Genomic DNA, 13,735 nt, shown 5'->3' with positions numbered 1-13,735 from the left:
CCATTTTCCAGCTCTTGGATGTCATTTATCTCTATTTCTTATCATCTAAATGACATTTGTGTATATCTTTTGCCTCTGTGACGGTGTTTTTTTTTTTTTTTTTTCCCTCACCACTTTCTTCTTCTTGTTCCCACGCCTTTCTGACAAGGTTTAATTTTTCATAGTATTCCAGCGTTTCCTTTCAGGATTTTTTTTTTTTTATCAGTGGGGGCAGGTCCGACCCCAAACAAATATATGTATTCACCTCTATTCACGCACACAATGAGGCATATTTTCAGTTGTGATTGAACTGTATTTTTTGAGTTACTATATAGGCCAACTTTGATCTTGACATATATGCTAAACATTCTGTAGCACATAACAATAAACCCACTATTAATTACATTATCTTAATGCAGTGTAACTACTTCAGCATGTAAATAATGCACGATTTACAGTTCTTAAGGATGAACACACAATCTCAACTGGCTTATCATCCAGACAGTGACGCGCGAGCCCGCTCGCAGTGTGAAGCGCGTGTCTGCGCTATTCCCCGACAGGCACTCTAACAATGCAGCCCTATTTCTGATACCGTGGGGGGTAGAAATGTTGCCGTGGGGGGCCGCCACGGTCAAATCAACATAGAGGAAACGCTGTATTCTGACAAATATAATCTTTGCTGCACTCTCTCACATCTTGTGTGTTTCTTTTAACCGCCAACTCTATCTGTGTGTGTGTTTCAGAAGGCAGTGGAGGAAGAGGAGAGCCAGGTGAGGAAACCCTCAGCAGATCTCTGCTCCCCCAGCAGCAAGTTGACCGATGCCGACCCTGCAAGAAAGGTCAGTTGCCGGCTCCCTCCCTATCCACCCATCCCTCCATCACCTCCTACCGCTCCAACATCTTCCCCCTCCCCCTCCTCTTCAGACAGGTCAGCTCTGAGGGTCACCACCCCCACCCTGACTGACAGACAGACACACACACACACACACCCCCTGCTCACCCATTCATAGCAGCACGCGTCTCCTCCCTGACCTGTCAGGAAATACACTCATTCAGCGGCTGAAAGGCTTTGCTTCTTCACCTCCCCCTTGTGCAGCACACACATCAACTTTACATGCGCACACACAGGGAAGAAGCTCTTTACCATGATCATCTTTTTTTCTCATGCGCTCTCTCTCTCTCTCTCTCTCTCTCTCTCTCTCTCTCTCTCTCTCTCTCTCTCTCTCTCTCTCTCTCTCTCTCTCTCTCTCTCTCTCTCAGCTGATGGATGATCCCCCATCCACATGTATGCATGCATATATTTACTTTATTATATTATAGCTCCAAGAGCAACATGTACAGTGCAGCACATTCCCTTCTCCTGCTGCTTCTCCCCATGTATTCATGTGGATGCATGTGTCTGTATGTGTGTGGGCATGTAACAGATTGCCATTGTGATAATATATCTGTTCTGCTGCAAAATTGTATGCAAAGATCAATAAATGTGGATTGAATATGCCGTTCTGTGCCTTTTATATCCATAACATAATGGCTAAAAAAAAACAGTGTTGTTGTGTGTTATTTATGTGTGTATTTGTTTTGTTTTTCTCAGGGGAAAGCATCTCAACCCACTCTGGTGTTTAACCGTCTTTTCTCTGACATCAAGGAGGAGCCAGGACACCCCACCCTGGTCCATCCCAGGTACTACACCTTATTAACTTTGATTAAACAACACCAATAGACCATTTTAGGTTTGTAACTAATGTATAGATATATCATTATTGATTCATCTACGTTATTTTTTCCATTCATTATTAAAAAAACTGAGAATGGCCATTACATGTTCTCACAGTCTAAGCAGCCCACAACCCAAATATATTCAATTTACAAAGATATAGAATGGAGAAAAGCAGCAAATTTGCACATTTAAGAAGCTGAACTCCGAGAATATTTGACGTTTTTGCTTGACTGAAACGATTAACTTTATTATCAAAAATCTCTGTTGATTGGTGTCCTAGAGAACAAATCACTAGTTGTTTAAAAAGGGGGTGTAGTCTTTGATTAAAAAAGCATCTATCAATACTAGAAGCTATTCCTGTTGGCCAGGTGTTATCTTTACAAGCCTGCTACCTCTCAGATACTGTAGGTGTTTTTTGCCCTTCTGCTATAGTGAATTATTACCAAGTAAAGTTAAGTTTCAGTTTGACTTTAGTTTCTTTCTCAGTAAATACAATTCCCATTCCTTAGTTCCCTAATTGGTGCTGCACTCGCTCTTTTGCTCCCTCTTCTGCTCTGTTCCCTTCTTGTCTTCTCTCGTTCATCACATGTTACAACTCTCCCTCCCACCTTTCCTTTTCTACCCAAAGCCCTCGTTTCCTCTCTACTGGTTCTCTGTTACTCCCTCCATCCCTCCCCAGAGCACACCAGCTTGTGTCGGGATATGGCGCTCTGATAGCTCACACAGTAATCCAACCCGGATTAAAAACCGGAATTAGATGGTTTATGGCACCATAGCTACATGTGACTGCCGTGACATACTGACTGTGTGGGCTCCCAGACGTCAGGCCAGACAAATTGTCAGGGTTAAAGTTCTGGTCACCTACCAGCATCACATAACTGCTACACTCTCAAACCAGTCAGGACTTGCGCAGACCAGTTTGGAGCATGTCTTTTGCATTGCAGCGTTACTAATAATTGCACTGCTACAGCCAAGCGTCGTTCTACACATCCACGGCACTTAACGTCGTATTTGGGTTACTACCAGCATCCATTAGCTGTACACTTGTCAAATACAAGCCAGGCGTTACATTATTCAATCACATCTTTCATGTGAAGGAGTTTCAGATTCCCATTCAGGCGAGCAGGCAGTGCTTTGTCCCCATCCAGAGGAGAGGAAACGAGGCTTGGTTGGTAGTGCTGTAGTTTTTCAGGCAGAGCCCCACTGAGCTGTCATGCTTAACCTAGATCACAGCTCCCGCTCTGACTGGAGGGGGCTACTGGTGGGGGAGGGGTTTAGAACTTCTCTTCCCTCCTCTCCTCCATCTGCTTCTCTATCTCTCTGTCTCTTTCTATTCCTCTCTCTTCCTTCCCACCATGCAGCCAGGAATAGACAGATAGTGTTGGCTCAGTGGAGCATCTCTCCAGGCACTATATCTTTCTCAGTTGTACCCACTACCTGGACATTTGTGATAAGCGAAAAGTCTGTTTAGGCTGAGATCCTGTAAACACATGATAAGAGGTATCCATATTCCACATTGTGTTTTCAGCCACTTAGAGCATAGTTACTGTAGGCTAAAACAGCCACTACGTGACTTTTGTTCTGTTACTGTGATTCAGCTGTGTTTTATTGCTGTAGAGGTAAGAGGCCCACATGAGTTATTGCAGGTGTATCTAGCTTCATGTATAACAGTATATTAGCGTTGCAGTCCAGAACTTGTACCATTTTAAGTTTATTGCAAAGACAGAAAGGTATGTGAAGGGTGACGCTGCTACCATTATGAACTAGAATAAACTACAACAATAAAAACAGAGACAAAACAGATGCTTGATTCAATGTGTACAAAATTGTTGGGTCTTTGTAAATTATAGAATGTGGTCTATAATTAGCAGCATACCTCACCTTTGTGTCATCAATGAAAACTTTGAATTGAAATTACTTTTCAATTTGTGTTAGGGTTAACATTAGTAAACATGTATGTACATATGAAGTCAGTTCAGTGATTTAAATGTATTCTTTATTTTTTTTTTTATCTCTGTCTCTCCCCCAGTTACTACCTGTACACATATGATAAGATGGTGGCTCCCAACGTGTCTCTGGGGAGGGAAGCGGAGATGAGCCCCGAGATGTTCGGAGCGCTGCTCAAACACCATTACAACCGCAGAGTGCTGGGCCACGACGAGCCACCCATGGGTCAGTAATGATGCATACAGAGTTGATGCCACGACTTGACAAATGGAAAGACATTTATTTATATACACTTGACCACTTTGCTAAACCAAAGCAAGCAAGACTTTATTTATATTGCACATTTCAGGAAGGAGGAATGTTTTCTGTCTGCTTTTGAACAGTGTTAATGTTGGAGCACATCTAATGCAAATCTGGCATCAAGTATTCCAGGAACTAGGACCATAAAAACTAAAAGCCACTTCACTAACTTTAGATTTAATGCTTTGAACAACCGAAAGGCCTGATTGGATAAGCAAGTCAGAGAGGTACTGCACTGTGGAGCAATAAGTAAAATGTGATCATATTTAATGTCAAGTTCCCAAGGTATACTATACTGAGAATTGTCATTCCTTTTAGATAGATACTAATAATGAGCAAGTAAGTCCCACCCACTTCTCAAGCTTTTCAACTTTTATGTTATGATCCATTCTGTCAAACGCTAAACTCAAATCTAATAATAATAAAATAGAATAATACCTTTTCTTACAAACTCTATAATAATTGTTTATTTAAGTAAAAAAAACTGAGCAGAGCTGAAAAAGGTGAAATGGCAGGAAATTGCTTCTAATTCTTCTCGCTAATATTAGTTACACGCCTTACATGGTCTACCTACATTACCCAACAGGTGAAGTGAAGTTTCATGTTCAGAAATCAACTTTGTGTGATTAGCAATAAAAATGGTAAGAATATTAACAGAAATGAATACCAATGTAGAATACATTAACTCTTTGCTCCTGGAAAAAGAAAATTATCAATAGTCTATTCTATAATGTATGTGCTCCCAAACTGTGCTTGAAACTTTGGTAATACTTTACTTAAATGTCACTTATTCAGCATTTATAAGTAGTTTATTTACTTTTAATGAATAGTTTTTAAACACCTTAATATAACCAATTTCAGATTAAGGGATTTCCATGAAGAAATTTGATCATTTAAGTAATTATTATTACTTAATAAATACTCCCATCACTGTACACTGCATGTACATTAGACGCACAAACATGGCTGACACATGCATAATTTAAATACATGACACACACATAAAGCAAGATATTTACATACATACAACATAATGAGAAGAGAAACGCAGATCATGCAGACGTGCTTACTGTGTAAACACACAACCTACGGTAAACTGCCATCCAACAAACACATGCAGCAATTCCCATAATTGTGCATTGACCTTCACATAAAGACTCTGGGGGCACCTCAGTTTTGATGAACAAGAGGGACGGTAATGGTCTGTGACCTCTTCTCTGCACTGTGTGTTTTTATGTGCATGGTAAAGTGTGTATATTAAGCCTGCATAAGAGAGAGAGAGAGAGAGAGAGAGAGAGAGAGAGAGAGAGAGAGAGAGAGAGAGAGAGAGAGAGAGAGAGAGAGAGAGAGAGAGAGAGAGAGAGAGAGAGAGAGAGAGAGAGAGATTTCCGTCTGCAATTATTATGAAACGTCTGACTGGCAGTCCTTCTCTCATATCTCTGAGGCGTTCTGCTCCCCTTTTACTTCTCCAACCAATCCGTCTCTCTTCCCTCCTCCTCTTCGCCTGGCAGCTTTTTCCACATCCTTTCGGAGTCCGTCCTCTGTCTGCTCCCGCACTTCCTCTCCCATCCATGCATTCCATCCTCGTCTCTTTCTTCTCTAGCTCCCTTCATCTCCGCCTCCCTCACTGCTGTAACTTTGCCTTTCCCCCCTCCTATCTTTTTATTTTCTCTTCAATGATTGATTTCCTCCCCCAGTCGGTCTGTGTGCCTCTCTCCTGCTTATTTCTTTTTTAATCCACCACCAAATGACCTACTCGTGTGTGTGTGTGTGTGTGTGTGTGTGTGTGTGTGTGTGTGTGTGTGTGTGTGTGTGTGTGTGTGTGTGTGTCTGAGTGTCTGAGCACATGCGCAAGCCAACTGGAGTCAGTGAATGATTTGTCCTCTCCAGTGCCAGACATGTTGTGTACAGAGCACGTACTGTCAAACACATACTGTACGATTACATTATTCTGGTAAACAACACAACGTCTCTTCACTCTTTCTTCTTTTCTTTCTGTCTGTGAGCTTATACAAACACACCATCATTAGTAGCCTACACATGTCCCACTGCAGCATCTGTGCACATGTGTCCTTTATGTGTGAGACTGTGACACAGACTGTTTCATCTTTTTCCCATGATGGACACCTTTTTTAAAGGCCTCAGTGAGCCAGAACCAGCCAGAGTTTTAACAGAGGAGGGGCCCACGCAGAGCAGCGTAGCTCCCACACAAGGCCCTTTATTCCTCTCTTCTTTCTCAGTGTCTGAGGCTGTGCGAAGAGTGTGAAAACAAAACACACACACACAATTTGTTTGATTCCTTGGCTGTTGCCTTGTGCTTGTGGATGCACTCACACTTAGAAAGAGGTGTGAGCTTTTATGAGGTTGTGCGAGGGTGTTACTAAGCGTAGGCGGTAGTGTGCACCAGCTCGGCTTGCACTTCCTTTCTTACAACCACCGCCTCCTCTTTCTTTTCTTTTTTTAAAACTTCTTCCTTCATCCTTCTCTTCCTCCCTCCTCAGATCTTCATGCGTCGCCTCCCGTTGCTGCTGGCGCCGAGGAGGCCAAATCCCGACGTGCCGCTGCTGCCTCGGCCACTGAGAGGGAATGCCAAGCCCAGGCAGTTTCCATGGAGACAAGCAGCCCGAGCTGCAAGAAAGCCACCCGCACTCTCACCCACACCCCTCCTCCTCCTCCTCCTCTTGCGTTGTCGTTGTCGTTGTCGCCGGCAACGGAAGTGGCGGCTAAGGACACGGGCTCTGCCACGAGCAGCGCTGCAGTAGTGGTGGGGGGGCTGGAGGACGACAAGGACAGGATTGTTGTGGAGATCATGCAGATGTACAGCAGGCAGCAGGAGAAGCTCAACTCCACCCTGCACAAGCAGCTGCAGCTGGAAATGGTGAGTTGGTGATCGGAAAGAACAAAGACCAAGACAAATGAGCCCCTGACTCAGACCATAACTGTCCTCGCCTAATTAAAAGTGTCCTTGATGTGGAGGTGATGCTTACCTTCCACCGACCCCTTCCATCTCTCCATCCTATAGCTGAAAAAATCCTAAAGCCTAATCTGTCCAAATGTTAGTTTAAGATGGTTCAACTATTTGTCAAACAAGTCAGCACCCCAGTTCATGTAAATCACAATGGTTCACTGATATGGTGGTTTAACTATATTGTATATTATTAAAACACTCAAGTTTTAATTTCAGTTTGGACATATTGAAATAGAGTTGACCTACATTATAGTGACGTTCACATCTACTCCTTAATTATGTCCCTCTATTAAAACCCACCGATTAGATTCTTGAAAGAATTGCATTTGAATAGTAAAATTATATATTCATCCTATGAAAATATTGGTTACAAAATAAAACATAATCAAATTGTGCTTGAAATAAAAAAAATCCCCCCAAAATCTATGTAAGTTAGATATATACACCAAATTGTTCCACTTTGGTCTTTTTTGCCCCTTGACTACATCTATAATCCCACTCAATGTCTTAAAGGTCACATGCACAGTTTTATAATCAGTAGAAGCCTGCATTCTGCTGGCAATGAAGTATCAAAAATCTGACCTCCTTGTGGAGGGGCTGGAATGTAAAGCATCTTTCTCTCCAGGGGTCAGTGAAAATTCACGTTATTGTTGTTATTTCCCTGACTTAGTCTCTGTATCTCCAGGAGCTGGAGGCGGTGCGCGGGGGCGAGGCGGCGAGGCTACGGGAGCTGAGCGCCGAACAGCGGGAGCTGCGCAGCGAGCTTGAGGCGGTGCACAGCGAGCAGGCGCGGCAGCTCAGCCAGGCCCGCCAGGAACAGCTGGAGCTGGAGACGCGTCTGGAGCAGCTCCGACAGCAGGCCTGCGCCTGCGAGCCAGGGGCACAACTCCAGCAAGAGGCCCACTACACTGCACAGGTATGGACTTGGAGGGGAACACATGCATGCACAGCACTGGTTTTGGCATCGGAAACAGTCTGACTGAATCACAGTGACATGTACAATATGCACATTGGCTTGCATCGCTTAACATATGCCATTTTTATCTCAGACGTTAACAGTGCCAGGCGCCAATCAAACTTGAGGAAGCATCAGTGCAGCACTCTACATGTTGATACTTTCTTGCATTTTCTAAGCATTTACTTAATTAATTTACTTTGCTTTCAATTTATTACCATGATTATGCAACAATTTCCGTAATGACACTGTTAAAAAGTTATTGACAACTTGCATTGTAATGCTGCACATTAAGACAACAGGGTGAAATATACAATAAGCTCCCTCATATTTTGAGCTTTCTCTTTTAAATCTGCCTTTCAGATACAAATATAATAATTTTAAGATCACATAATCATGACCCACATATTTAGGGTAGCGTAGAGTCTTTTCTACCAAACTTTGAGAGCGGAGATGTGGTCATAGTCTTTCTGTGATTGAGAGTTTTCCTTCTAAATAATTTTGTGTCCTATATGAGTCATTATGCTGTTGAAGAGTGTGAAAACACACACACACACACACACACACACACACACACACAGACAGAGCCTTTGTTTGGGTTTCCACTAGACTAAGATAAGTTCTGTTATGTTGGCCTGAGCTCTGGTCTGCAGTATCCCCCACCTGTCTGTCACTGAAGTTGCCCCGCTCCCCTTGGCATCAAACTCAGGATGTCTGCCAGTTAGTTAGGAAAGGAGGTGTGCATGTGTTTGTGTGGCTATGAGATTAATGCTGAAAATAGACATTGTGTGAAGACATTTCCCAGTTTTACACACATTTCCAAAGTCTGGGTAAAAAGTGTCTAAGTGTTCTAAATCTTTTCTTGTTTTATGTTCACATATGATTATTAGGACACTTATTTCTGTGCTCTCTTTGGCTGGAAGCAGCACATTGGTCATAACAGTAGACTGTAGCAAACACGGTTGAGGTTAAAAACATTTGACCATTGATGGCCAAAAGAGCAACAAACAATGAGTGTTAGGGTCTCTCCAATCAGGATTTGTCTGCATCTTGGCTGTCACAAAATACAGTGTGACTCCAGTAGATAGCCCATCTGCTATACTTTGCACAGTCTGTTATGATAGTACCTACTAGCTAATTACATTTCAGCTGCTATCAGTTTGTCTAAATGTTGTGTCTAGGGTCTGTTTTGTGTACATGTCTTACTGTATTTATTTGAGTTTCTGATAGGAAGAGAAGGGCTAAGATTAAAAAGAATCCCTGAAAATCTTAATTCTCTGACGCCACATCATTTCTAGTCTTCACAAAGTCTTTTAATACGTCTAGCATGGCTCATGACAGATTATTGTTAAATGTGTTAGACTAAATGTCTTCTAATGTGCTGTAGGCATATGTTGACCTCATGTCTGTCTTTCTCTCTCTGTCTGTCTTCTCCCAGTTGTCGGAGCTACGTCAGAGGCTGGAGCAGGCGGAGGCGGACCGGCAGGAGCTACAGGAGGAGCTGCGCAGGGAGCGTGAGGCGCGGGAAAAGCTGGAGCGCACAATCACCCAGCTCAAGCAGCAGATGGTCCAGTCTGCCACGGTGGGAGGCAGCCCCTCTCCTCCTCTTACCCCTTCAACTGGACCCCCTAATGCCCACTCCCCGCACTCCTCCTTCTCAGAGGCCCCAGCGGCTGGCCAAAAGTAACTGCCACCCCCCTCAGGCGCCTCCCTCTTTCCTCTCCCCATCACCCGCCAACTCTACAGACACAAACAAATTTCTTTTGCTCCACTCTCCTCTCTTTAAACAGTATTTAAAGATTTTTGGGCATGTATGTTTGATTTAATTTATAGTTTTTACTGAACAAACGGCTGCTTTACAGATGGGAGTTTGGTCAAGTGGAGACCCCCCACGTTATCACCCTCCTCTCCCATCTCTTCTTGCTCTCTGGATTCTGGAGCTAATGACTTTGAGATTTCAGTTCAGACACACCGACTCGTCACGAACGTCACTTAATGCTACTACCTGGCACAGCAGCCGGTGTCCTCGGACACATAATGGTGCCTGGTTGCATGCACCTTCACTCTGTACGTACAGCCCAAATGCTCCAGCCCAAAACGCCCAGTGACTGCAGGAAACTGCATGGACATTTCAATATTTTTGCTCTCCTTATAAAACACAGAAAGAAAAGTGTTAACATGTTAAAAACAACAAATCTATATGGAGGAGAAAGACCTTTGCTGTACAAAAAAAAAAAAAAAAAAAAGACATTTTTGCAGATGTTGAAAAACCTCATGAAAATATGCCAATAGTGACTATTAACTTGAAATTAGTGTTTTTAGTGTGACCCCTACAAGGTAGCTAGCTAGCAAATCGTCTGGCCTGGACCCCAGCTGCTCCTCATACCGACTAGTTTCACCCTTCACTCTGCTAGGCAGCACCTGGACTCTCCCGCTGTAAACTGTCGGTTGATCCACCAGCTGCCCCCCACACACACACACACACACACACACACACACACACACACACACACACACACACACACACACACACACACACACACACACACACCGTCCACTGCTGTACGCTAGCGCCATCATTACTCTCTGTTGGGAAACTCTTTAACACTGTGGTTATCACCCACTTTAGGCTAGACAGGAAACACTGTGCTCTTTTCTTGGCTTGGCATAAAGACGCTCACAAGCAGTGTTATGCACTTAACACGCTCTCCTCCCCCAGAATCCCCTGGGAAAGGAATGTGTCTGGACACGGGGGCTGGCTGAGCCAGTGTAGCTTTTCTAAGAAAGAAGAAAGGCAGAGTCTCTCACATGTGCAGTAGCTGTACTGTGTTACCATAATACATGCAACATCCTCGCATGGCCGCACACACTCGAGAGTGTCAGTGCAGTCCAGGCATTCAGGCAGAACAATGGCCCCAGCGTTCCCAGCAGATGATCAAAGCTTAAGTCTGTCCCTGTTTTCTGGGCTTCTCTTTTTGTATCATTTGACTTCATTGTTAGCAGACGGTTTTTATCCACCACCCTGTTTGTCAGAGCGTCATCTAAGAATGTGGGTCGCAGGTGAAAGCAGTTAGTCCAGGGTTGTTTGGGCCTCTGGTCCGGCCCCTGCTTGACGTTGTTCTGCCTGGCTGAACAAACAGCACCAGGCAGGAAGAGGAAGAGAGGGGAGGCGAGGATTGAGGGGAGCGCTCGGGGGGCCTGGTACACTCTCCCCCTGTGGCAGGCTGGGTGGCCTCGACGCCAGAGGTACAGAGGGAGCCCTTTTTTGTTCTGTACCGTCAGAATGGGGGCAGCTGTTGTTGTCTGTGGGCCTCTGCCCACCCTCGGGTAAGACTGTACAGGATCCCCCCCATCTCTCAATAAACTCCCTCCCTTGTTCGCAATAACCTCCCTCCCTCGTTATCTCCCACAAAACAACCGTCACTCACTCACTCACTCACACATACCCGTCCATCCAGTGCCAGATCAGCTCGGGATGTGCTGTGTTTTGTAGATGCCCAGGAGAGCAAGCAGACGTCCAGCCAGAGGAAGAAAGGACTTCCATTGTGTCAGTTGCCAGGCGAAAGTGCTTTTTATTGCCACTAAGGAGGTGTGTGTGTGTGTGTGTGTGTGTGTGTGTGTGTGTGTGTGTGTGTGTGTGTGTGTGTGTGTGTGTGTGTGTGTGTGTGTGTGTGTGTGTGTGTGTGTGTGTGTGTGTGTGTGTGTAGAGGATCGGCCTCAGCTAAACTCTGAGCTTATTTTATGCATCTGCTATAAATGCAATTTGATAGACATTCCACTGTGGTCCATCCTGTTCAATGCTGATTTTCTTACACAGCTTCCCTTATCAATAACAGACCTTAAAGACCGGCCAGAGTACAGCTGTGGTTTGTTGATTGCCATAAAAGCAGGTGCAAGAAATAAAAAATCAAACACACACCCCCCACCCCCCTGTACACTCTACCGTTTCATTAAAACCTTTATTGAAATTATGAAAGAAAATATTTAACGTATTAACTAAAGATTTATATTCACTTTGTAAATACAGTAGTTATTAATATATTAACTGTTCTTGTATGAAAAATATTCTAAAGGTTATATAAATTGGACCAGAACCAAGGCTTCAGATGTTTTTGCTTTCTTTTTTAAAAAAAGTTATTAGAACTTGACTTTTGTCGAGTGGGGAGTGAAACGCATGGTTTACTGAGACTTGATGCAGGACAAAGGCGAAATAGGAAAATAATACTTTGTTACACACTTCCCCTCTTTTCTGAAATAATGCTTTTTTGTGGATTTCATCTTGACGGACTGTTTAACGTGTAATGTAATGAGTTTTTTCTCTTTCTTAAGGGCCCCCCCCCCTGGGATAAATTGAAAACGAAACATTTGTTTAAGAAAATGCATTTTGGAAATTGCAAATTATTTATTTTCTGTGCATGTTTTGCTGCCCCTTATGTTTTGTGTCACCGGGCCAATCTATCAATCTGCTCATTATAAAAAAAAAAGAAAAAAGCTATTTCCCCTCACGTAACACACAAACTATTGAGATGCTCATATGCATGAACATTGAACATGTGCAAGTTCTAGATCATTATTGGTTTAGAGGTTGGCTAAAGTCAGATTATGAAGAACATAAAATGTAGCCTACGTGGTTTGGAAATGATGTGTGAGGTAAGAGAGGAAAAGAAAGTGTGTGTATGTGTGTGTGGGGTTATGTTTTCTGATTCTGATCATTTATGTTTGTCTGGATGTGTAAAAATATGACTTAATTATCCCCCTCCCCCCCTCTTCACTTTGTGTAATTTGCATTTTATACACAAGGGGGCATTGTTTAGCTTCTTTAATCGTACACCATATTGAAATAAAAAGGACTAAATGTAAATGTAAGGGGAGAAATATCCCTTGTAACACGGTTTGCTGGGCCTTTTGCATTTTGCAGTGTTATGAGAACTTGGATATGCTTTGTACAGAATTTTTACAGGTGTGAACAGACAAAAAAAACAAGGTGAAATGAGCAGAGCTTCACCATGTGGACAAATTTGAATACATGATTTACATACGCATTGCCTCCAGACTATGTGGAGAATGGTAGTAAGCAAATCCAAGGTGACCTTTGAACTGTTGCAGGTGGTATGCTTTGTCGTTTGGTGTGTCATTTTCAGCCAGTAAATTTTCTATGCCAGTGTGCGAGAAGTAGGAAGTATGGCTGCATTGGTGATTGATCACACAGATCACTGAACACCAAGTTTTAATTTATGCACATCTTGCTATAGATGAAAAAAAGATTCATGGCTTTGCTAAAAAGAACCCTTTTCCCCTCAATGCTGTTCTGAAACATGAAACACAGTGTCTGTGTTTGACCATTGCATACTACGTTGCCAATACTACAGTGTGATCAGACTTTTGTTCTTGCATGAATCGAGGCACTGTTCTTCTACCTCATGTTGTGATATGAAAAGATGTTTTTTAAGCAGAAGACACTGCATCTCTAACTGTGTATCATCATTGATATATACTAGTAAATTACATACCTGTAAATGCTTTTAGCTAATACCTCAGTTGTATCAAGTGTTTGTTTTCAGTTTTTTTGCCCTTCCCTGATTTCAGATCTTGTAAATATACCCTGTATAGACAATGAACTTGGATCAAATTCAAGTAAAGTTATGTAGTGTCAAACGAGAGTTGTCTTTTGCCTTCTTATCTGCTGGTGATGCTGATATTTGTCCTCATAACATCCTAATTGACTTCAGATTCAAACATTTGCATAAGACACTCATTGAAAGCCATCAGGGAGCTGCTGATGTAATTTTAAATTAGATTAGTGATAGTCAACCACAATATGAACACACTGAAGCCACTGTGATGCACACACTTAACTAATTACTTGTTT

The 13,735-nt window shown here is 43.0% G+C and overlaps 1 protein-coding gene across 2 annotated transcripts in view; it reads left to right on the top strand.

Moving 5' to 3' along the window:
• skila (SKI-like proto-oncogene a) overlaps positions 1-13,524 on the top strand; it is a 24,402-nt gene extending 10,878 nt beyond the window's left edge. Inside the window, exons 2-7 of one of the 2 annotated variants that reach the window (XM_028593049.1) lie at positions 726-818; positions 1,571-1,659; positions 3,726-3,868; positions 6,445-6,821; positions 7,597-7,827; positions 9,305-13,524. In XM_028593049.1, coding sequence (XP_028448850.1) covers positions 726-818; positions 1,571-1,659; positions 3,726-3,868; positions 6,445-6,821; positions 7,597-7,827; positions 9,305-9,553 — 1,182 coding nt within the window. In that variant the 3' untranslated portion in view covers positions 9,554-13,524. Of the gene's footprint in view, positions 1-722; positions 819-1,570; positions 1,660-3,725; positions 3,869-6,444; positions 6,822-7,596; positions 7,828-9,304 lie in introns of both variants that reach the window. The other variant, XM_028593048.1, reaches the window with a different exon arrangement.
• Positions 13,525-13,735: the final 211 nt, after the last annotated feature.

Source organism: Perca flavescens, chromosome 12 (assembly GCF_004354835.1).
Source record: "Perca flavescens isolate YP-PL-M2 chromosome 12, PFLA_1.0, whole genome shotgun sequence".
NCBI classification, from domain to species: domain Eukaryota; kingdom Metazoa; phylum Chordata; class Actinopteri; order Perciformes; family Percidae; genus Perca; species Perca flavescens.
Note: the sequence above shows the minus strand (reverse complement) of the source record. Positions and strands in the feature narration are given on the sequence as shown.